Source organism: Epinephelus lanceolatus, chromosome 10 (genome assembly GCF_041903045.1).
Source record: "Epinephelus lanceolatus isolate andai-2023 chromosome 10, ASM4190304v1, whole genome shotgun sequence".
Taxonomy (NCBI): Eukaryota; Metazoa; Chordata; class Actinopteri; order Perciformes; family Serranidae; genus Epinephelus; species Epinephelus lanceolatus.
Window position 1 is genome coordinate 24,264,541 of NC_135743.1, and position 25,051 is coordinate 24,289,591.

The following is a 25,051-nucleotide window of genomic DNA, read 5'->3' on the forward strand; positions in this document are numbered from 1 at the left end:
CGAGGTTTAAGTTTTGTGTGAGCTGTCTTTGAGCATGTGATGTTTTGTTAAAAAGAACTGGGCGTATCTCAGAACTGGCACAGACTAGTTTTTTGGGTGAAAGAGAGGGTGCATGAGAGAAATCAATGGCCCAATTCAACCTATTACAGCCATGACTGTTGCTGTAATGGTGTGGAAATGGACAGTGGTCATGTGGATCCCTTTTATACCTCCAGGCTCGGATCACAACTGAGGCTCCGATTCATTTCCTCCCCAGCTTTGATTAAAAAAAAGTACTCTGACGATTTCAAAGACTCTCACATGATGGTGACGAGAGAAGAGATCCTTCCGTTTTGTGAAGCGGATGAAACCCCCATTCTGCCAGGTTTTGCCGAGGGACAAGCATAACACTGGGCTGCAATTTCCTCGACAAATAATGACTCCTCTAGTCCTCTCTCCTTCCAGCCTTTGCCTCTTTGATCCCAGGTAATGTGTTAACAAGCAACGGGTTCATGGAATACCCATAACATTAGTATGTGTATTCGCGCTGAGGTGTGAGAGTGTGTGTGTGTGTTTGCGCATGTGGAGCTTCATGTGTGTTTTCACACCAATTAATTAATTCCTTTATGTGCCTGCTGAGGTGACGATGGCCTGTCTCTTGCAGGGCATTGCTTTTTTTCCCCCTTCTGTGTCAGCCTCCACACATGATGACCAAGGCTCTAACACATTAATGAGACCAGTCTAATTAGTGCTTGTGGTTCCATATAGGGGACCCCAGAAACACAGCTCCATTGTGAGTTGTCCTTATCAGGGGACCACTCAAAAGACAGAGGACCCACTGCACCAGTGAGAAAGTTCACACATACAGGGAGACCTGCTTGGACTCACACTCAAATTAGTGTCCTGGTTAATTGGGATAGGAGCACAAAAAAAGGAGTGGTCGTATCTTCTGTTATATGACCACTGAGGTTCAGCTGCTTCCCGTTTAGTTCCCTCACTCCCTCCGGTAGCGTTCCTCCCGGAGGGCGATGCAGAAAAATGATTTTGCTCTCCTTCATCCCTCTCCCTCACTCCAGATAATTCAATCTGTTCAATATCAAATAATCTCTCCCAATTTTTCAGCCTATTTTAACCTTATCGCTCAAACAGCTACCTCTGGGGGATGAGCCTCGTTCCACCTTGTTAAAAAAGGGGGGGGGGGGGGGGGGGGGGGAGAAAGAAAAGGGAGAGGTAGCCCAGGAAAGAAGGATGGCAAATAGCTCTCTGAGGAGTGCTTTTAAAAAGCTTCTGTTTGCCGTTCTCATGGGCCATATGTGAAACAGCCGCCAAATAGATTGAAACAGAGAAGAATAGTAAAGATAGAGAGATACAGAGGAAGATAAAGGAAGATGGAGACAATCTGCAAAAAAAAAGAGGGGAGCGTAGGTGACGTGAGTTGTGGTACTTAAGGTCTGGGGCTCTAACTTGTGTCCCACAGCACTTAACATGCCCCTAGCCATCTCTCCTGGCAGTTAATTAGAATCCAATAAGGTTGCCGCCTGTTGGTCATTGTTCCTCCAGTGTGTTTACCCTTTCCAGAGGCTCCATTCGCTGCTTAATCTGCCGAGAAGCTGAATGTCAATAGGTCAGGCCAAGACTCCAGAGCCTTGTGAGAGAGGGAGACAGGACGAAGGGGGAAGGAGAGAGGATCAGGAGGATGAAGGAGAGGGGTCATTTCTCGCTCTCTCCCTTCTCTCTCAATATTTTCCTCTGCTGTTTCCATTCTAGTTGTTGTTTTTTTCCCCTCCTCCCTCCCCCTTGCGTCTCCTCTTCTCTTCTTTTCTTCTCACTTCTAATCCGTCCTCTTGATTGTTCTAAGCTGCTTTCAGCCAGCCCCTGGGAGGGTGGGGGGTTTTGGAGTCTGTTTTAATTAAGATTTAAAAGACGACTCCCTCAAGAAGGGAGATTTAAGAGCAGGATGGACTGAGCAAAGTAAATGAATGAAGGTAAGACAGATTGTAGAGAGGGCTCAACAAATATCAGAAATCGGTAAAAAGGAGAAAGTTAAAAAGCTATTATTTTACACACGTAGATGCGCACGTCGCACACACCCACATATTCACACAAACGCAGCCAGACTCTGAGGCATTCGAGTGGCTAAGCCAAATGGGATTTTCTTTTTTCCATTTGTAATCAAGCGGCACAATCTATATAGATTGATCTCAACTTCCTGTGATTCATACCATATCCTGCGAGGGTGATATGGGATCAGTGGTAGCCAGCAGGCAAGCTGAGGGAGTTATCTCCACACTCTGTCTAATGATCGATCATCTCACCAGATGGGCTTAAGAGCCTGTAACGCTCCACTTGTTTATCACAGCCCCAAACCTGAGGCCTCTCCGTAGATGTGACCTGCAAAGAAAGTCTTGTTTTGCAGACAGACAGGTAGGATGCACGAAAGAGAGAAAGGAGCTCAAGAGACGCGTTTGAAAAGTTGAAAGTTTGCTTTTGTTGTCTTCGTAGTATGACCAGACATGTGGATAGGAGCTGCAGTCATTTCCTTGTGTGATGTGGTTCTACTTGGGTGGTAATGTCACCATTGCGGAGGCACTAGACGGTCCCTTAATTAACAGGCTTATCACACTAGGACAAAAGGGGATTTCTCTGTAAGAGTCTGGCCATCAAAGATACACATACTGTTGTGGTCCGGCATGACTTAATGTCTACCCTGCAAACAATGTGTTGCAGACAAAGTGTGTGTCCGCAGCCCCCAGAAAAGGCGCGTGCTGCATGTTTGGTAAAACAGTCACATATCACACATCTGCCCCTACTGCAAAGCGTACATTCTTCATCCAGACTAAAACCCCCAAAGAAAGCACACCCAAAAAACCAAGTGCACAATGAAGTGTTTAAGTTTATCAAACCAGAGACTTTTGTGCAGCCGGTAAGGTGTTAAAGGCCAGGCAAGGGTCAGGAGCCCAACCCACACCATTCTACATCCCAACACACTGCCACCATATGTCCAGAGTTTCACAGTCAATGAGACAACCCACCCAGCATGACAAAGACCTATTCACATCCACTTGACTCTGAGGTAATCTGCAATGCCATGGTATGATTAGGACAGAATGCAACACTAGTCCAACCAGTGGCCGTTTTGAGAAAAACAATGCGCCAGAACGTACGGAGGAGTAGAAGGAGTGTTAGGGGAAAGGGTACGGAGACAAAGAACTCTACAAAGCAGTTTGAGAGGATAAACGCAAGCATGATCTTGCCCTCAGCTTGCTGCAGCTCCACCGCTTGCCTCCATCAAAGCCCCATGAGATTCCCCCAGCACACTCTGCCTCCGTCACTCACAACTCTGTTAATAAGGCCAGCAGTAAACGCCAGGAAAGATATGCAGGGATGAAAGATCTTTCTCTCATGTTCTCACTTTGAGGATGTGTTTCCGGGTGTCAAGGGGGGGGGGGGGGGGGGGGGGGGTGGGTGGGTAGGGAAAATGCAGCTTTATAGGGTAAGGCTGCATTTTAATAGAAACAATAAACCCATCCGCTTATAAAATCAGATTTTGTGTCCCATATCCTGTTGTGTTGCAGCTCTGGGGACTTTTAGAAGATACGAAAAATAAGCCCCCACCTCCGCTAAGCTAAAGGTATAGGAGAAGCCCATGCCAAAGAATAAAGTGTGCGGAGATCCTGGGGGAGGGATATATCACACATATATTCTTTCACCGCAGCGATTAATATCCGGGAAAAAAAGGTCAAACTTGACTTGAAACGGTCCAGTATATCACAGTTACATTCGGAGCCTGCATTTCATACATCAATCCCTGCTGTGATGTCTCATCAGCCTGGTCACACAGGAGAGACCCACACCGCACATTATCAAAGATTGATGGGGTGTCCTAGTTAAAGACGGGGGGGGGGAGGAGAGATGACTGGATAAAGAAGGGAACCTTGCGTCACCCTCTGCCTTTTCAGGGGTGTTGTGGGTCGCGTGGCCTTTTGCGGCCCAATGCAAACATCATCACTGTAGTTGGCAAATGTTGTGCCAGGCTTCACTACTGCGCGACCTAAGGACCTGACCCCGAGATATATGAGGGGGAAGTTGCAAATGCAGCCTTTTGAGGTCAGTGTTCTCACACAAGATGACACCGGCTGACTCAGGAAGCTCAAGACGGAGGGCTGAGCCTTCCATCTCCTCCCATCCGCCCTCTCCCTCATCCTCTCCTGTAACAGAAGACAAAACAAACTGACAGAACAAACAGGCAGATTATCCTAAATCCTTTTTTCTCTAACACACAACCTAACCGTCTCTTATATCCACTGTTCACCGTCATACTACCCGTTTCTTGTTCAGAGTGCTTGCTTAATAATTAATTGATTAATTAGTTCGCTCATTAATCATTTATTCATTAATCATGGCCTGATTTTTCTAGAGGAAGCGGCGCAATCTGAAAAAACCCTGACTTCACATTTCACTCTAATTATGCTCCTTTACTAATCAACGCTTAAGAAATGGAGTTTCAGGAAATTAGTTTCCCCCTTCCCTTCTTTTTCTCAACACAAAGCAGGATGTATTGAGGTCAGCAGGTAACATTCTTTCCCTCCCTTTCTTGTGTTCTGGAAGCTCTTAGTCATCAGTAATTTTAAAGGAATGATTCAAGTTACGGGCAATCTGATGAGCGGAATAAAAATTTGACGTTAAATTAAAACTCGCCTTTTCTCCACCTCCAGATGAAACAGGGAAGAGAAATTCTGGTCACAGACTAACCACAGACATTGATTAATAAATGGCAATTTGAAGGCCGTTTGTAAGAACAGAGAGGCGGCAGCATTGTGAATCACACACTTATTGTTTTCACGGGATCCATGGCTCTCCTGGGAGAGGAGGTAATTTGTTTAATCGCCAGGAGTTATGTTCTCTGGACGGAGAGATGGGAAGATAGGATAGCTCAGAAATATCTCCTGTAATGTGGAGCGAGCAGGAGAGGAGAAACATTTTAAACAGGTTTATTTGGAAGTGTTTTTGTGCCTTTGTGTTCCTGTTGGATGCAGAGTTCACAACACAGCTCAGCTGCTTCCTCTGAAGGGGCTCTTGTCAGCTGCTGACAAAAAAGAATTATGCATCAAATTAAAGAGGGCTCCAGTGAAATGGAGGCAAGTCGGGCATTAACCTCTAAGCTTTAAAAAGCACACATATTAAGCAACACTAATGAGACTCTCATTGAGCGCACTGTGTTTTATATTCAAACACACACAAAAGCACGGCTTTGACTTCAATGTGGCATTGCTGCTTCTGAATGAGGTTGTCTCTCTTATTCATCTCACCAGCAGCAAACACTGAAGTAGTGAACAATAGTGTAGATGGCCCTTTTACTCTAATGAGATGCATACATTTACAACATTACCACCCTCATTAAAAAATAATAATAATAAAGGGAAAAAAAAGTATTAATTATGAAACGCACTACTTCCTATCGTGAAGAGCCAAGGGGGTCTCCACTGGGCTCAATTAGGAAGAGTAGGCCGCAAATCCCTAGACTAAATTAATTGACACCCCAGGGCATTAGGCCCAGAGTCCCAGTACAGAATCTATGTAGAGAATTCCTTTGTTTTCATTTCCACCGCCTTTTAGAAAAAGCAAGAGATGGAGGCAATTTTAACATGATCTCTTCATTGTTTTATGGATTTTTAATCTATTATTTATTTATATATTGTTTGTTTACTTGTCACGTCTGCAGCCGTGAATGAAAAACCATACTTTTTCTTTTTTTTTTTTTAATTCCTGCCCCATCTTTGAGAAGCCTCTTCGTCACATGTTGCGCACCATTGCTGTTTTATCCACCATGTCAGCTGTTGTGCACACACTAAACCAGGGCTTTTGCAAACAGCACAAGAAGTTAATGATTTAAAAGCACAGTAAATTATACTGAAAGCCCTTCCATCCAAACAGTGGGGAAAGAGGAGGGAGGGAGCTGGAGAGGGAAATTGGGATACAGAGACAGAAAGAAAAAATGAGTGAGAGAGAGAGAGAGAGAGAGAGAGAGAGAGAGAGAAGCAGAGGGGGACAGAAAAGGGCTGGAACTGTGACACAGATCCAGCCAGCAGCTGTCTTGCAGTGAAAACACCAGGGGGTAAGGAGGAATGACACGAAATGACAAGACTAGCTCAATCAACATCTTGTCAACACTGCTGGCTGATGTGTACAGACAATTTCATACCGCCACCACTGGCTCCCTCCCCTTTTCTCTCTTTTTTTATATGGCTTTTTATTTCCTGTCCTCCTGCCAGCCAGCCAGTCACTTGCTATCTGTCTACATGGAGTCAGCTCTCAGCTCTTTGGCTGTTGGCTTCAGAGTGGGGGAGCTGTTTAAAAGCTGTGCTAGAATTATACTCAGAGAGATGCTTCTGCCCACTAGAAACCCTAAAGATATGGGACTGTGACAGTGAGTGTGCATCAATGTGTGTGCGGCAAGTGTGAGGAGACGGTATAAGAATGAGTGTATTTATGGCACATTGTCGGGCACTGCAGCACAGTGACTGCGCGAACCATTCACATGCGCTCACACACTGACTATGTCACATCAGCACTCTTGGTCTCCCCCCTCCACAGCCTCCTCCTTTTTTTCCCCCTCCCTTCTTCCCCTCCTTGTATGCATACCACTCTATTACTCTATCCACTGCATCTGCTGTAGCAGGTACCCGGGGAGAAACTCTGCCGCTGCTCGCCCATGCGATCAGCCTCACTGCTGCCCTGATGTGTGCAGTGCCCTATTCCAGCAGAGAAAAACCTCGTGGTGACAGCCTTGGAGACAGACTGATTACAGCGTTCCATCAATCCCCTCTCATGGCCCGCTCCTTTGCAATTGGAAGCTGACAGGAGCCCACTTTTTCCATTTTTACCTTACCTCAGTTTTTTCCGGTCTTTCTAACATGTAGTGGCTCTTTTTTTTTTCTCTTCCTGTTGTTCCCCTTACCCTGCTGTCTTGAGTGTTGTGTTGACAAGCTGACACAAACCCCTGTGATTTTCACACCAGGGATGCAGAGAGCGAGAGAAAGGGACAGGGGATACAGGATGGAGGAGAGGAAGAGATGGGGAGAGAAAGTGCAAGGGAGAGGCTGGCAAGAGATGACAGCTGACACGGAGTCTGGAGAAGCAGAGTGATGGCAGAAAGAGCCATGGAGAAAGCAAATCAACAATTAGTAACACCTTACATAACTCTCAAAGGGGGGCCTCGCTAGGCATTGATTTCAAGGATCACGGCTCACTGACTGTAGACATATGAGTGATAAACAGAGGAATGAGAGGATGGGGCTGGATTGTAGAGGAATGGAAGAGAATGCCCTGGGTGGGGGTATCAGCAGAGCAGCAGGGGGGGGGGCTGGGTGGATGAGCGGGTCCACTCTCTAAAAAGGGTCTAGGTCTGAGCCAAGATTTTCACAATGGAATAAAGGCTGAAAGGGGAGGCTAGGAGGATTAAACTCCAGCAAAACAGCTCTTAAAAAGCTGTTAGACTGCAATTTGGGCACAAAAACGCAGAGTGGGAGAAAAGATAGTGAGAGTGGGTGGGTGGGAGTGCAGCTGGAATGCAACGTGGGAGAGAAAGGATTGAAGAGAGGCCGGGACACACTGAGGTATGAGAGAGAGGCCATCTGCAGAGGCACAAGCAGTTCGTGACGGTCTAAGTCAAAGAAAAACACAGAGGTTCCATGCACACACATACACACAGTGCATGTGTTGGTCGCCGCACTGCCACGAGTCGGTGGGTGGCATTAGTCCCCTTCAAACCCTCAGAAGTTCTGTAGAAGTCATGGTAATGAGCTTAGTAGCCAGATCAAACATGAGATGGGTGCAGGGTCCGCTTTGGGACATACTCTTTGGTTCAGCTACCTCAGCACTACTATCTGTTTGTACACACACACACACACACACACACACAAGCACACACACGGGCACAGGAAGGGGAAGACAAAAGAGCCTGACTCAAAACAAAGGGATAATAATTCCATACAGAGAGAAATGGAGCTTGCATTTTCCAGCCCGATTTAGAAGCCTTATCTAGACAAGGCACAATGGATGGCATTTGGGGAAAGGGGTTGTTTATTCCAAGCTTGACACTTTTTTGCCAATTGCCTTGTTTTGTGCTGGGGCTCTTTTTTTTCGGGTCTGTTTTTCCTCCTCATTTTCTCCTCTCTGGCTCTTATTGTGGAAAACTCAACACCAGCTGGGTGCAGGATTCTGCCTCCACCGCCGGGGCAAAAAAGAAGTAGATATCAGGCGCTATTTTTTAACATTTTGAATTATTACTGCACAGAGCAAATTGTCCAGTCAAGTTGAGAGCACTTATATTTATAGACCCCACAGGACTAGATGTTGCACTCTTTGCACTGGATGGGAATGAGGACATGGAATAAAATCAGGACTAAAATAGGGACTCTCTGCGAACGCAGCTCGGAGCCTCTTAGAGGGAATGAACATATGCAGTTGAGTGTCATTGTAACAACACGAGGAAATGGACAGAGTGCATCGCCTGAGCGGTTACAAACAAGAGTCTGGCGTTATTTTATGTTTTATTTGAAGGAGTCGACTTTTTGAATGCTGGGTTGAAATGATTTATGGCCTGGTCTTTTCTTCGTTTTTGTCAGATTACCAAAATGGCGTAAAAGATTATGACTGTGGTGACTTGGTAGTAAATGCACTGCACTGTGTGTGTTAGATCCCCATTTTATCTAAAGGTCATCTGCAGTGCCATTATCTTTCTCAGTCTTTAGCATCATGGCCAGTGCTTACACATACACATTTTCAGAGTGCACACACACACACACACACACACGCACACACACACACTCAGAGTGACTGGTTCAATCTAATTCTATCAAGGCAGATGTCCAGTGGTGGACGGATCATTGCTGACATCTGTCCATCTTTTCCTGATCCTTCCTGATGTCAGTGTATCCCTACCAGCTCAGATGTGGGAAAGAGAGAGAGTGCAGGCAGCACCATGGTCGACGCAAAGCTCTTTAATAGGTTGTGTCCAAGTCGGAGGGGCTGTTTTTGCACTTAACTCCGACCATGTGACGGCGACAGCAAAGTCACTGTGTCAAAGTAACTGCTAAATGTGCCCTCCGGTGCCTGACAAGTCGCTTTCCCTATTAACACTGCCCCACCCTCCCCACTCATTCACACATTCGGATGCACACACACACACGGGCATAAACATACATAGCACAATTTTTAGACACAAACAGACACTGAGCTCCCACAGTCGGGCAGAAATGCACACACACACATAAACTTAGCCCCATGTGCATCCAGCAGCGTGAAATGATATTCCATTTTGAGAAATCCGGATTAAAATGTATCAGGCCAAATGTGTTTTGACCTTGTTACTGGGGAATGGAAAAGCGCACACACACCCATACACACACACACTCACGCACACAGCAAAGGTAAGAAACAGAGTAAATGTTGCATTTTTTTGCAACGAGGTCTCGTAAATCTAAAATTTAACCGCCTTTAAAGTAACATTAAGCACGCCGCATGTGGTACAACTAATCTACACTGCACATATTTACCTGCGTAGCATTCAAGGCGACATGGTAAATAAACTCACATCCACTGCAGAAATGTTGGGATTTCAAGGGGGATTCAAATCTTTCTTTTTGAACGTGATTCAATTGCAGCCAACAGACAGACTCCTCATTTTGAATCTGATGAAAACACTGAAAGCGATGGTGTTTGCGTGTATGCGCTTGTGTGTATGTGGCGCTGCAGCAGCACACCAGGAACAAGTCTCCTCACACCCACAGCTCTCTACTTCTTCTGACTGCCTCTCCTCCACTGTTTCTTTGTCTGGTTCTGTTCCTCCCTCTCTCCCCGTCAGAAATGTATTCATGTAATTAAGCTGCTAATACACCGTCAAAGAATTGTCTAATTCAGCAAGGAGGAATTAAAGGAATCTGGCATGAGTCATTAGCCAGTCGAGATGTTCTGTTGAGCATTTTCAATAAGGGATCTGGAGAGCAATGAATCACTCATATGGTGTGAAGACATTCGCTACAGCACATACTCTGTACTCTATATTTGTACGCCTGCGTTTGTATGTGTGTGCGCGCGTGACGTTAATTGCCATATGTGAGCGTGAGAAATCGTATGTGGGTGAGGTAAAGAGAAACAATTGAACGCATGTAATCCATCCAAACAATCAACCAATGCAGAGAATTATTACCCATTGTAAACATTTTGATACTCTGAGCAAGATACTTAATTGCAATCAATGTTTGTCATGTTGCAAGTACAAGGAGCAAAATCCCAAACTCGCTCTGCAAGTGGAGGCAAATGAAAACGCTCAATAGCTCATAAAGGCAGAATGTTAGGGACAGGCGGGCAAACTGTGAAAACAGCATTTTTTGAAGGTATGATGGGAAAATGCCAGCCTTCGCTAAACGCCTAATAGCCTGAGCTAGAAGACGTTTCACTTCTCATTGACGCTCTCAAATTGGCCTCTTTTGATCCACGGTGCGTGACACACATACAGCCTACCTGTTTGCACCCACAGCTCAATAGGCTTTTCAGACACTTTGGTAAAATGATGCACAGGGAGATGTTACTGGTGAACCAACATGCATTGTTCTCTGATCTTTTTTTTCTGTTCAGCTATCTATTAACATCTCCTTTGGCCCAGATGGAGAGTAAAAGAATAGGCGCATGTGAAAATGGGCTTTTAGGAGGCGGTTGTCGAGAATCACAGCGGTCTGAGCTGTGGAGGACTCACGTTCCTGATGAGCTCACTGTTTGGCGGCTTTAATTGTGCTGTTGGGTGACAGAGACAGGAGGGTGCAAAGGGAGAGGGGAGGCGAGGGGCAGGGTTCAGTCCGTGGTGCACCCAGAGATGAAGTGGATAATTGAGTGCGGAATAAACACTGCCAACAACCTTGGAAGCCCCCCCTCTTCCAAAAGAAAGAAAAACTAGAGAGAATGGAGCTGGAAAGAAGGGGGGGGGGACGGGAAAGAGAAAAGGGGTGAGAGGGAGAGAGAAAATCCCAGCTACCCTCTGGGGGGAAAAGCTGCTATTGAAAAGCTATTAAACTTGCATTTAGCAGGATTGATTGGAAATGAAGAGGCCTATTAAAAGAGAGGGACAAGGGGACAATAGCGCGTCTCTGGCCGCCGTATGTTGCCCTCCTTTCAGCGGCTTTCTTCGCTGGGGGGGGAGCAACCCTGTCTGTTTAAGCGCTCCCACCAAGAGAAGCAGTTCAGGGGGGGCTTAGCACTGCCTGAATAGAACCCTCTTTATCTTCCTCTGTCCCCCTTCCCTTCCATTCTCCACTGAGCAACAAAGAAAGAGAGAAGGAGAATGAGGGAAGGTTTTTTTTAAGTCCTCTTCCCGACTCAAACAGACACCCCACTTAGATAACCAACCAACTGCCTCTCTCCCTCTCCTCCTACCTTCCCCTACGGATTAGTTACCTCTGGAGTCTTGCCATCTTCCCCTGCCAGTAGGGTTTGTAATACTCAATCTTTAGCATAGTGGCACAAACAGTTGGAAGTGCGGATCCGTATTCACGCTGCGTTTCTGTATGCGTGTGAAGGCAGGCCAGCCAATCCTGTGAGACCGTGCGCCATGCTTAAACACAGCAGCAGAACGGCGGCAGGTGTCTCCGCTGACTTTCAGCAGGCTCAAACGGATGGGTCCCCTGGGAACTTTAATGGAGTTTTGATTGTTTAACATCCATTTTTACAAAAAGCACACTGAAAGAGTGGCAGATTTTTCTCCCCAGAAGTGTGTTTGCTTCATGTCAGCGAGCATATAACCATATGGTCTTGAGAAAGAGTTAAATAAGTTATGAGGCACAGCTGACTCTTCCTCTTAGAAGCCACATTTATGGAGGGAGAAAAAAAATATTTTCACACATGCTGGCCTTGTCCTTTCTCTCAGCGAGTGCCATGAAAACAAGAGAGTGAAGAGGCCACTTGACGGGAGTCTGCCCTCTTTCATACTTACTTTTTTCCACACCCCTTACAGTGCAAGTTTCACTTATCTCATGCTACATCTCTGCTGGCACTGCAGAAACAGACTGCCATTACATTTTATGAAATGCCATTAGCGTTATTCTGCGTACCTATATGTTTTATAGCTGTTTTGTGAATTTCAGTACGAGTTTTCCATCTACCATCATGAAAATATGAACTCCACAAGACGTTTTATTCACATCATACTTTCTCTCTGTGTTCTCCCAGCAGCCACCCAAGCAGCCTACTTCTCCCAGCAGCCCCAGGACCAGGTGGTTGTATCTGGCCAGTCAGTGACTCTACCCTGTGTCATTGTGGGTTATCGGGGAATGGTACAATGGACCAAAGATGGCCTAGCACTGGGTGGAGAGAGAGACCTACCAGGTATTATCACTGACCTCTTATTTCTGTCTCTCTTTTCTCTGCTGCTTTCCGGTCGTTTATTGCTCTCTCTGTCTCTGTCTGTCTTGCCACGATCAATGCCAGGTCTCATTAGAAACCAAGTCTCTCTATGTCAACTGCTGGAGTTTTACGCAAATGAATGTTTAGAGAACAATGTACTGCAGACAGGTCGGCTGCTGCTGCACACACCGAACTTTAATTTGTTGTTTAGCATTTTAAGGGTCTTGTAGGAAGGTAGATAATCAATTGGCTTTTGTCACGCGCTGACATTTAAAATGTGTGGCAGACTAGAGAGAAGGTGGAGAGGCTTCCTCTTGACCTTAGCCACCCCATCTTTATTGTGTCTGTCTTTAAAGGACAGACTCCTCATGCAGCAGCCTTCACACGTGTTGCATTTCCAGCCTCATGCTGCTCTGCTAACACAACGGCTCAATGCCTGGCTCAGTGAGGTGCTGCTTGCTTTCATTTGTGTCTTAAAGAGCCTTGCCACGTTTCTCTCGCCTTTGTTCAAAGCACAAGTCTGTTCATTTTATAGTCCTTTCATTACGTGTTTGTTGTTGGGTGGTTTGTTTGTCTCTGACTATTCTCTGTGCTGGCTTCACGCAGGCTGGACGCGCTATTCCTTAATGGGCGACCCGCTATCAGGCGAGCACAGCTTGCTGATCGATTCGGCAGAGTTGGAGGATGACGCGGTGTATGAGTGTCAGGCTACACAGGCAGCGCTGCGCTCCCACCGTGCCAAGCTCACTGTACTAGGTAAGATACACAGCTCATGCATGATCCTCACAGCCAGCCCTCGTGCCAAGGCCTGCAGGCTGGCAGCGCTAGGGAACAATCAGGGGAGTGTCTTCATCACAAAGCACAGAAACATGGAGACAAATTTATAAATAACACATGTACAACACACAAAAGATAATCACATTTAATACACAACTTAACATAGGCGGATAAAAGTACATCAAAATACTCTTCAATTTGCATTTCATGAAACAATCTCTTATCACCACTCAAAGATATCCCCACTGCAAATCTAGTTTCCTGGTTTAAATCATGTCCTGAAAGTCTAATTCAAACGAAGCAAGGCTCAGCCAAGAGATTTATCTAGAAAAAAAAGGGAACCCCTCTGCTCTCAGTAGCGATAATCAAGACTGTGGACATCGAGGATAATGTGATTGCTGCAGTCACAAATGACTTGCGTAGTCGCTTGAAAGTCAAGGTCTGCACAGTTAGCACATTTTACAGTGAGCCACAACATTTGTCAACCGCAAGGCGGTTTTTACATTAACATGATGTGAGTGATCTACTTCTTCACACAGACGTTCAGAGGTGGAGGGGGGGATTGGGAGCAGTGGGGGGTGGGGGTGAAGAGGAGGGCCAGGTCTTATGGGAATTGGAATCAGCAAAGCACTGCTGGCATCTGGTGGCATGCAGAGGGATATCACTCTGTTAATTAGTCCTGTCAATTGTCCGTATATTCACCTACGCACAAGAATTAAAGGAAGAAAGGAGAATCAGAGTGAGCGGTTTCACAGGCACAGAGCTGCAGCTTATGCCACAATACAAAGCAGCTTTCAGAACCCATTGTCCTTGAATCTATCTGTTGCTATTAAGGTGTGCATTCTGAGTTCACTGAGGCAGGGTGACGAGCCGTACAGATAGGGTTGCCTCAGAAAGGCAAGCAGATTGAGATCACAAGCAGTACGGAGGAACATTTCAACTAAATGAATAGATTCAGAAAGCTCACCCGTGTTCATCAGCCCACCTTTCTATGTGTAGTGTCACTGTCAAAGCTGCACAGAGCAGTACAAAGCACTGCCCTCACCACATGCCCACACACAGCCGTACCAGATACCCATGTGGAGGCTGCAAAGAAAGTTGATAAAACTGCCTTTTTTTTTTACATTTAATACACTCTGAAAGACCAAGGCTGTTGGTTCATGCACATTATATGCATTTCATAAGTATATACCGGAAATCAGGTGCATCGCTCAGGATCCTGCAGTTTATGTTTATGTGTGGACATAAGAGCATTAAAGAGAGAAGGGGGCTTTTTCTGTGCATGTGTGTGCACGTCTGTATGTGTGTGTGTGTGTGTGTAAATCAATGTGGCCAGATGAGACCAAAGCAATCCTGCACAGTCAAAGGAGTCAACGGCGGGAGTGCAGTCAGGGGAATCGGCATGGAAATTAAAATCACCTAGCACTCGGATTCCATTAGTGTCCGTGCCGCGGCAGCGGAAGGACCTCTGACAATTCAGATACACACAGTGAAATTGGTTCGGTGGAGGGAGCGAGAAAGGCCAGCACAAACCCCATGTTTACGCCTTCTCATATTGGTTGGGGAGATAGACGCCTTCATCAGGGGTGGCACGCTTGGCTTGCCAGTGGTGCGTGCGAAACCATGCAAATAAATGAACAAATAAGCAATTCAGTTGAAACATCACTCTGCAACAGTAAGAGCAAATAGAGTAATAATGCTAGTCCCAAGAAAGGAAATAAATATGGTTGAGTCTGTTTTTCTTCCAAATGACAACTGTTCTCGGTCTTTCCTCTTGTCTGAAACTACACCTTGTTAAACAGACACATGGCCATAAGAAGATATTGTTTGCCTCTTTTGCTGTTGCGATATATTGATGCTGAGCTAAGAGCAACAGCGAGCTCAATAACAGTATGACTTGTTTGTGGCTCTGTGCTGGCCTGGAGCTGTAATGAGGTTTTTTTGTTGTTTTGTTTTGAGTGGTATGTTTGTTCTGCTTTACAGTTCCTCCTTCAGACCCTGTGGTGGAGGGTGGCCCTGTTGTACGTCTTAAGGCCCACACACCGCACAATCTCACCTGCAGAGCCTCGGGAGCCAAACCTGCTGCTGAGATCACCTGGTACAGAGATGGAGAGGTCATGGAGTCCGCAATTTATTCCAAGGTACGGTGAGAACACATCTATGCCCAGCATTATCATTCAATCACTAACACCCACACAATATTACAACGCATAACAGCGGGCAGAAATAAATGCAAAGCTATTCAAAACAGAAATATTTTCTCTTAGGGTATGATACTCCTCTTTCTCTTTTTATTTTTCTCATCTTTCTTCCATGGTCTCACAGTTTTTTCTTTCTATCACCACCCCTCTCTCGCACAATTTGTTCGCTCACTCTCTGCAGTCCCCCTCCCATTTTCACTCATGCCTGACCCCCCCACCACCACCACCCCACCTCCTCCCACTCCTCTGCCTCCCCCCCTTCACTCGCTAACCCCCTCCACCCCCCTTTGCTCGCTAATGCAGCGACACTACAGCATAACTGGAGCATGCCAAAGCTCAGACAGGCATGAGTGTTTCATACAGTAGAGTTTCTGCAGAGAAGAAATCACCCACAACAATGCAGAAACACAATGGGGATGCGCCGGAGCGTAAGCCAGCCACGGCTGGGAAAGTGTCACATTTTTCATGCTCTCTGACCACGCTAAACGACGCTAAACGCCACATTTAAGGAGGCGAGAGCCTGCAGTGAGAAGGGAGGGAAGAGGATTGAAGGGAGGGGAGGGCAGGGAGGAGAGGAGAGGAAAAGAAGAATACAGGGGGAAAAGAATATAGAGTTAACTAGTGAGATAGCTTTGTGAAAAACAGAGCATTTCCAGCACTAAGATATGAGACTGGGGGCAGAGAAAGCTTTGTCCTAGTGAGGGGTGGTGACAGCGAGTGATGTGATTTGATCTAGCATAAAAGTGCTTTTTGTGTGTCTGGCTGAGGAAGTGAAAGCCTGCGTCCATTGATTTGGCTGTCCAGGGAAAAGGCTCAGCTTGCCCTTGCTAAGATGTGTGACACTTCTTCCTCACTGTCACCACCCAAAAAAAACAGACACACAGGCACCTTGGCCATCACTGTTTTTTTTCCTGTGTGTGTGTATGTGTGTGGATGAGGAAGAGAGGGAGAAAGTGAGAGAGCAGTGAGCCATATCCTCAGAATCTACACCTTTCCTCACTTAGGCGTATTGATTTCTGTGAGCAGTAAATAGATTTAAAAGATGATGACAAACAAGGAGCGCTGACGGGGAACACTCTCAGAAATGTGGGAACAGCACAATATCCCCTGCTGCATCATAAAATATATGATTTAACTGCCATGCCAAAGAACGGGATGGCAATTTTAATGCCTCACACATGAAAAAATAAGACTGCAGTGTCATAGAGATATTCCTAAGTGGTGCGATAGCAAATGGCAAGTGACTTGCTTGTGCGCCATTGAGCTGATGCCCAGTTCTGCTCGTTTGTAACAGAGTCTCTCTTTAAAAGCATAGTTTGTAAACTGTTGCTCGGACGTCCGGCAGCATCTAACAGTTATTGTGCAACTTTGCAGTCACTGATGGAGGATGGGAAGAGGGAGACAGCTGTTAGTATGCTTCCAATCGTCCCTGAGGATAGCGACTCTGGGCGCACCTACACCTGCAGGGTTCTTAACCCAGCTGCCCCAGCTGGACGACAGACATCGGTCACTATCAACGTCCAGCGTAAGTGTCCCTGCATCAACTTTCCTGCTTGCAGCAGAGTGCATGCTACGCACAGTAATCTGTAAAGCACATTTGATTCTGTTGCACCGTTAAAAGGTGAATGGTAGTAATAAGATTAGTAAATCCAATTTGTGTCAGTAACATAAAGGTTTTCCTTCTCACAGACCCTCCTTCAGTGACTCTATCAGTCCAGCCTCAGACTGTGACCGAGGGAGCCAAGGTTCTCTTCATCTGCTCTGCTTCGGCCAATCCTGAAATCACTGGATACAGGTATCCATCCTGCATTTTAATTTCAATTTTTCACTCGGATCCTGCCACCATGCACGCAGAGCCAGCAGTATAAAATGATGATATAGCACAATCTCACAACAAACTCTAAACATTATATAGTGCCAACATGGCAACCAAAGTAAAGATGTCATCCAAAAAAAAGCAGAACAAGCATGCAAGTGTTTCGTAGATTCATTGTGGGCTGCTTGATTGGCAGCGTTTGATTGTGATTGGCACCAGCCATGAATCGGCTAATAGCCACTTTGATACGCATGGCTAAGTACCTTCCCTGAACTAATGCGACTGTATAATGTGATTATTCATCTGTCCCAGGTGGTCCAAAGGAGGAGTCCCCATCTCTGAAGCAAATGGGGACAGCCTTGAGGTGACGGTGGACTACTCTTACTTCACAGACCCCGTCTCCTGTGAGGTGTCCAACTCTGTGGGCAGCACCAATGTCAGCACTCTGGTCGATGTCCAATGTGAGTTTAATATATACAGTGTGGCTAGGCTGTACATTTTGAGCTTTTCTTGAGGTGCATGTTATTGTAAAAGCAGCCTCTTATTGATTGTAACTGGCTGCCTGTGTCGCTTCACCCTAGTTGGCCCCAGACTGCTGTCGGAGCCAAAGCCAATGACGGTGGACATAGGGATGGATGCAGCCTTTACTTGTGCATGGACTGGAAACCCTCCTCTGACCCTAGCCTGGACCAAGCAGGGCTCCAGCGTGGTAAGGCAACCAACACTAGTCACCACCTTGTCTTGGCTGTAAAGCTTCAATACCACCCATCAACACCCTCCCTCCAGAGAGAAACATTCACACATGGCCTTGAGGCATGAATCCCTCACACTTTTCCCCCCACACATTCTTTTTCAGGCTGAATCTTCAACACCTCCTCTCCCCGTGCTCCCTGAGGGCTAAAGCCTCTGGCAGAAAACTGTCTGTCCACTGACAGATTCATACAGCATCATCACAGCACATGACATGCTGTCATAACTCTAATCAATTGATCAATCAATCAGTCAGCCAGACAACCAGTGAGCCAAGCTGTGGTTACAGAATTACAACACGTGCCGCAACTTTAAGAACAGCATTCCTGCCTCTTAGACATTAAAACAGGCCCAACTGCACTTGAGTATCCATTTCCTCAAAGTCAATTTCGTAGGTGGAACAAATGGGACATTTCCACCTTCACTTTACATCATCCTGGTAAAAGTCTTTGAGCGCACACACCATCAGTGGGGGCATCCCATAGGAGCCTCTCTCCTGGTGACTAATATAATTTCTGAGGCGATGCTGGAGAAAACACCCCCAGTAAAGAATGCTGCGGGACGGCGTAAGCGATGCTGTCATCTGAAAGAGTGAACGCTTTCAGCCCCTCTGAGGGAAAAGCACAGGCATTTTTCTAATCCACCCACTGCCACTGTCCCTCACACAGCCACGAGTAATGGATTAATTGGGTTACTCCATAAGTGTGTTGAAATAAAAAATCGGAGAGAGTGAGCAGTGGGGGGGTGTAGAGAGGGAGGGAGGCAGGATGGAGTGGGGGTAAATGGATTAATCACAGCTTGATGGAATGACAGGATCAATGAGCTAAGGAGTGAGTGAGTGTAGCGGCTCCAAAGGCTAGGGCCCACTCACACCATAGTGCGCTCCGTTCTGTCCCCACTGTTTAATTACAACAATCTCCCCAGCAGCACGGTCACTCAGCGGTGGCTGGAGTGCTTAATGCTGTGATTAAAGCTCTTCACAATGAAATTAAACTCAAACCACCAGCATTTGTTACAATGGTCAGCCCACCTCTGTGCTGCCTCCACAATGAGTGGGCCACTGATATAGGTCCTGGTTTCCTTTGTCTGCCTCTTCTCCCTACCGCCCTGCTCTTTCGCTCCCTTTCTGGCTCTTTCTCTCCCTAACACACTTCTCACTTGTCTCTCTGGATTCCTCACTAGGTGCTCAGTAATGGCAACACCTTGCAGCTGAAGGCTGTTACCCAGGAGGATGCTGGAACATACACCTGCAAGGCCATCGTACCCCGGATTGGAGTTGCGGAAAGAGATGTCACTCTAACTGTAAACGGTGAGCGGTTTCTTTTCAGAGTATGCAGAGTTGCTTGTAATGTTTGAACTGATGTGTTGAATAAGTAGCATCAAAACTGATTATATGACAATTTGGCATTGGTCAATATTTCAAAATATTCTTTTGTTTCTCATTTCTCTGCTCTGCTCACTCTGTCTTTCTTTTTTCCTCACAACAGGCCCACCTATCATCACAGCGGACGCCACGCAGCACGCTGTCAAGCACTCCAAGGGCAAGTTGGAGTGCCGGGTGGGAAGCAGCCCCCCGCCAGATAAGATTGTAAGTGAGCCTCTTATTTGTGTTGTGCGTCACTCACTTATGTTTGGGAGCTTACATACTCCCATGTTCCTCTTCGCCACACCCGCATGAGAGCGATCAGTCAGTGTAGTTTTACCCCTGACCTCACCTTCACACCTTTCGCGCCAACACATCTCCACCTCGCACGCTAACAAACACGCACGCATTCACAACTGTAATTGCACCGACATTGACTGGAGAGACAGTGGAGTTGGGGGAGCTGTGGGAGACTGGCTTCCTGCAGGTTTCAGCCAAACCGCATTCAATTAGCGGCCCAAGAGGCATCACTCGGCTGACCCTGTTGAACTGCTGAACGTATGCTGGGCTGAGAGAGGATAATTAGGGTGTGAGGAGGAGTGAGAGACAGGTGCCCTGCTGGCCCTGTGCTACAGACGGTAGAGAGGAGCCTTATTTCATAGTGCAGCTACCTAACCCTCCTTAGGCCTCACCTGCAGGGCAGACGTGGGAGGCAGCTTAAACATGAGCCCGTGAGCTGTGTCAGCCACAGAGCACCTTAGAGGTCGGCGGAGAGGAAAGCAGAACAGAGAGAGAAACTGGTGTTCAGTCAGCGGCAGGCCGGGATCTAAGGATAAACAGCCGGGCAGGCCTCTGCTTTGCTCGCTGGTGAGGAATTCTTCATAGAAAAGTGACTTACTCCCCATTGTCTTTTCTTCTTCTCCCAACAGGTGTGGACCTTTGGAGACATGAGCCTGTCCTCTGGTTCCTCCGGTCGTTACTCAGTGCAGACAGTAACCAGCGACCACGGGGTCCTTTCTTCCTTGGTGCTGTCCGAGACTCTGGCCCAGGATTTCCAGCTGCGCTACAACTGCACTGCTTGGAACCGCTTTGGCACCGGTACTGCCCTGGTCACACTGAAGGAGCAAGGTAAACTTTAGCCCTTTTCACAGGGGTCGTGTGATAGGGCAGCGAAAAAGTACCTTCATTTACACAGAGCCAAACAAAAGCAGCATCGTGTCGCCCAGTGTGTAATTTTATATAGCATGCCGGTGTCCCGCAAGCAAAAGAGGCGGGACAGGCGTCAAGTGTAACACAACAGCGTCCGCCTCTAGAGACATTTAATATACACATTGGCAGAGCTTTCTAAATGATAACAATGGCATAACATGACATTAACAATCATTTACTGGCCCTGTTATATAGAGGTTGATCTCACCCTCTGCAACGATGAGACGTTACTGTTTTCCCACTTTTTTGGCTGCTATTCTTCTTTGAGTTAGCTGCTAACTGCTTCTAGCTGCTTTTTAAATCTCCCAGTAGTAAGTTGCACACATAACATATCATCAAAATGTCCCACTTGTCCTGTTCATGGTCCTGTCCTGCCTTGATTTGGTGCTTTTCCTACCTCCGCTGCCAGCTTAGCGGCGAGACAACTCTGTCTCTGCATTTCGCGATCTTAGCTTTGGAAAGAACATTGTAGTGGAATAACAGCGCGACATTCCTGCCTTGAACAGGCAGTGTAAAAGGGGCCACAGACAGGGGTAACAATCCCCCAGCAGGGCCCTCTGCAAAAGTTATAGTGATGCTCTTAATCCTTCCTGTGAAGCTGGCCAGATTAGGTGAAAGCAGTGCTCCTGTCTTGCGCTTATCTTAATTATACTCCTCTAATCGATATGATTTAATCAGCAGATGGTTCTTTTAATGAATATGTTTGCCCCATAACATAGATATTGATTGGGGACAAAAGTCAATGAGAGGAAGCCACATGCATTTGTGGTTGGACTCATATTCTCTATCACTGTCTCCGAGCCAAGTTCAGCATCTCAGGCTGCAGCCCCTTTAAGTGATCTTAAAATCAGGCAGTAGTACTACGACACTGATGCTAGTGGAAGCCACTGTTGCAGCAGACACCAAAAATAAGGTCCTCGCCAGTAATTTACATCAACGTAGCAGAGTGAGGTCTCCAGAGAAATGGGCAGCGGTATCTCCTGGAATCTCTAATTAGATTACTGTCTGTTGCTTCATTGCATGTCAGGCCTTGTTACCCTTCTTTCAGACAGATTAGAGACAATAGCCAGGCTGTGGGATGCCGGATTGCCCGCGTGAGCATACGCTAGCTGTGAGCAGGCCGGGGCTTACAGCAGATGAATTAATATAGGCGTTGACGTTTCTGGGATTAGCAAGACAAATGAATGGATCTCTTTTTCTTTCTTATGCTCTGATCGGCACGTTCTTGACACTGACACTTATGTTCTACTATCTCTCATCTCATCCCTCCCCTTCTCTTGACAACCATCTACCCCCACTCCTCCTACACTGCACTTCTCTTCTATTACTGTTCTTGTTACAGAGGCCCTGCCTATGTTGATAATTGTTGGTGGAGCAGTAGGTGGAGGCTGTGTCCTGCTCATCTGTGTCATCACTCTAGTCTCCCTCTGTTGCAGGCACACAGGCAAAGGTGAGCTCAATGGTTAGTATGGGCGAGCGGGTCAACAGCCAATTCTTCAAATCAAACAGATTAAAGTCTTTTTCATTTGTGAGCTCAAAAATTGAATGGTTTTTGTTCAATTTTTGTGGCGTCTCACCCTGTGATTAAATGGAATTTTTGATGTCAGTTTTTGATGTACAAGTCTGCCCGGTGATGTCAAGTAAAGCTCCTCTTCTTTTCAATCCCCGCAGGTAAAAGGTGCACTCGTCTTTCTAAGAGTGACATCAGAGTTCAGATTGTTCACAGTGATCACAACGCTACACGTGGCAATGATGATGAGGAGGATGTCAAAGAGCCCATGGTAAATTTCTTTGTATACCATGTAGATGTCTCTGTTGATGGTTAGGGAAACTCACATTAACACTGTAATATAGTGCTCAGACTTTGTTTTGTTCTTATTCGAGCGAGGTCTTGTTAATCCGAGTAATTCTTCAAAAATGCTTGGTCTTCCCTCAGGCACCGAACAGCAGCGAGTCTCCTGGGACATCGCGCACAGAACACAGCGACCTCCTGGAAGAGGAGGAGGATGAGAGATCGGACATCAAGGTAAAACTGAAAATACTTTCTTGAAGAAACACTGAAAATAGCAAGAGTGCATTATTTTCATCCATAATAATACGGAATCATGCAAAGTTTGATTTATTGTCTTCGTTCTTCTCATAGGACCCCACCAATGGTTACTATAATGTCCGTGGCCATGAAGACCGCCATATCCGCAGCAGTGGATTCTCTGAATATGTGCCCAACTCTCGGCCGGTCTACACCCCATCACAGCTGCCCTCGCCTAGCCCCATGTACGGTCAGCATGGCACCCAGCCTCGCGTCTATGACTTCTCCCACCGATACGCAACCACCACAGCGGGCAGAACCGCATATGAACAGCAGCAAGCTGCCCAGCAACAGCCCGCCCAGCCAGCCAGCATTTATCCAACTGATCCCCTCTACAGTGGCTCAGCTTACCTACCTGCCACCTACGGTCGCGCCTTCACCAGCTACGTTAAGCCTGCTTCCTATGAGAAGGTGGATGCGTATGACCAATCAGATCAGGCCAGCAAGGTGTCCAGCTCGTCTCGCTTCTCTTATGCTTCCTCACAAGTTTCCTCCCAGCAGTCTGACTATGGCCGGCCTTCACAACGTATGCAGACGCATGTCTGATTGGACAAAAATAACTGGAAAAAAGGAAGAGTACAGGAGCAGTGAGTAGATAACCATTGTCACCTCCACACACGTGTGGCTGGACTAACATGAACAGAGACTTACTTTACTTGGACGGTCCTTCGCGGACATGTTTGGACAGTATTTGGAGGAGTCATGCGATTTACGGAGGTTATGGGATAACCGACCTTTATTTGTTGTGATGGATGGCGGGATCTACAATAATGCTAACTGTAGAGCTCCTGAGCTGGAGAATTCAGCAGATTGTGATGTTCAAGTCAAACTTCTGATTACAGTGCGATACCTCACCAGGTTATCTCTACATGATGACCACCCAAACCTGTGGAGATACTCTGTCAGTGCAAGGGCCAATGAGAAAGTCAAATGAAATGCATCTCCTGAATTTGGGTGGCCAAAATGACTGGGGTAGCTGTTTACCTGCCTTTCAGAGTTTACTTTGTGTCAACACTAAATGTCAATCATGACCTCTAAAATACTTTGAAAGAAGATATTACAAGCTAAGACATATTTGAGGAAAAAAACAGATATGAACAACCTATTGTTGTCTGTCATTTGGTGTTTTGTTGGCATGCGAAAGGAATTCTAAGCACATTTGTGTCTCTATCATCCACAAAAGACTGAGCTATCCACAGAGACAGACAAACTATTCTGCACAACAGGCTAGCTCTACTGACCAACAAGTGCTACAGGCACTGTACTTTATGAAGAGTTTAAAGAGTGGAGGAATACTTCTGGCCTGAGCTGTATTCCTGGAGCTTCTTCTGATAATAACCCTAACACTTTGGACTTAGCAGTGTTGTTTACTGGTGGATAAAAGAAGGAGATATGAAGAGAATGTGTATTTTAGCCATCATTGTAATGGAGGGCTACATGTTAACTGTGTATTGTACCAAGATGGACAAGTTTAGGCCATGAAAACCCAAAGATGGTGATAATTGTATAGGGGGAAACGGGCTGAGGCTGAATACTGCGGTCCTACCCCTGGTACTGTTTTCTGATTGTAAAACGAAGAGGAGGCTATTACCAGAACAATCAAAAGTGGCGATTTGGAAAAATGGTGGCAATCTTGAACTTGAAATAAACTTGAATGCAGCGTCATCTTCAGCAGGCTCAGGTGGGGAAAAGACGTGTGAGACAGTCCTAAATGCGGACCATACACTCTCAAGTTTTACAACTCAATCAAAATTGTCTCAATATGTTTACAAGAAACAGTACTACCCTGAAACACTAAGTATCTGTACAAATGGCTGAGCCCATACTTTCTCTCTGTTGCATGCAAATGATGTGTCTAGTGAAAATCTTCAGCGTTTATATTCATGTCCATTTCATGTTTGAGACATTGGTTTCTGCACCTGGCCCAGTTGCATTCCACTTCCTGGATGTTTCAGTATGGATGCCTGTACTGCCATTTGTCTACAAAGCTGTTACCAGGCAGCCTGACGAGAGATCAAATGTCACTTAAAGTGAGGAGGCAAACATCATCGCTTGTCTTTATTTTTATATTTTATATAAGCCTTAATGTACAGCGTGTAAGCTGCTCTACTGTAAAGTATCTTTATATAAATATGTATCTATATTGGTTGATTTATTTGGGTCCACAGATTTTCTTCTCTAAGTTGTTCATCAATCATTGAATGCAGTTATTATGCTTTTTCTTTGGATCACAACTAATTGCCATTTGTTTGTTCATTCTTTTAATAATGTATTAAGAATTTTATTTGCTAAAAATGAGCTATCGTTGCTTGTACCTTTGTACACATATTTATATTTAAATAAAACCATTTCCGATAAAGAACTGGCTGGTGTGAATCCTGAGAGTTAATCAGCCTGGTGAGTAGCTTCATTGGGCATGGGGAACAGCGACAAACAAAGCTTCCCATGTAGCAACAATGATGAATACATAA

The 25,051-nt window shown here is 46.1% G+C and overlaps 1 protein-coding gene across 3 annotated transcripts in view; it reads left to right on the top strand.

Moving 5' to 3' along the window:
* Positions 1-24,942, top strand: part of kirrel3l (kirre like nephrin family adhesion molecule 3, like) — a 33,920-nt gene extending 8,978 nt beyond the window's left edge. The window contains exons 2-15 of one of the 3 annotated variants that reach the window (XM_033641184.2): positions 12,205-12,357; positions 12,982-13,131; positions 15,136-15,293; positions 16,728-16,878; positions 17,043-17,148; positions 17,482-17,630; positions 17,751-17,878; positions 19,102-19,228; positions 19,407-19,507; positions 20,212-20,410; positions 21,834-21,953; positions 22,163-22,272; positions 22,428-22,517; positions 22,635-24,942. In XM_033641184.2, the coding sequence (XP_033497075.1) occupies positions 12,205-12,357; positions 12,982-13,131; positions 15,136-15,293; positions 16,728-16,878; positions 17,043-17,148; positions 17,482-17,630; positions 17,751-17,878; positions 19,102-19,228; positions 19,407-19,507; positions 20,212-20,410; positions 21,834-21,953; positions 22,163-22,272; positions 22,428-22,517; positions 22,635-23,126 (2,234 nt within the window). In that variant the 3' untranslated portion in view covers positions 23,127-24,942. Of the gene's footprint in view, positions 1-12,201; positions 12,358-12,981; positions 13,132-15,135; positions 15,294-16,727; positions 16,879-17,042; positions 17,149-17,481; positions 17,631-17,750; positions 17,879-19,101; positions 19,229-19,406; positions 19,508-20,211; positions 20,411-21,833; positions 21,954-22,162; positions 22,273-22,427; positions 22,518-22,634 lie in introns of all 3 variants that reach the window. The other 2 variants (XM_033641183.2, XM_033641186.2) reach the window with 2 other exon arrangements.
* Positions 24,943-25,051: the final 109 nt, after the last annotated feature.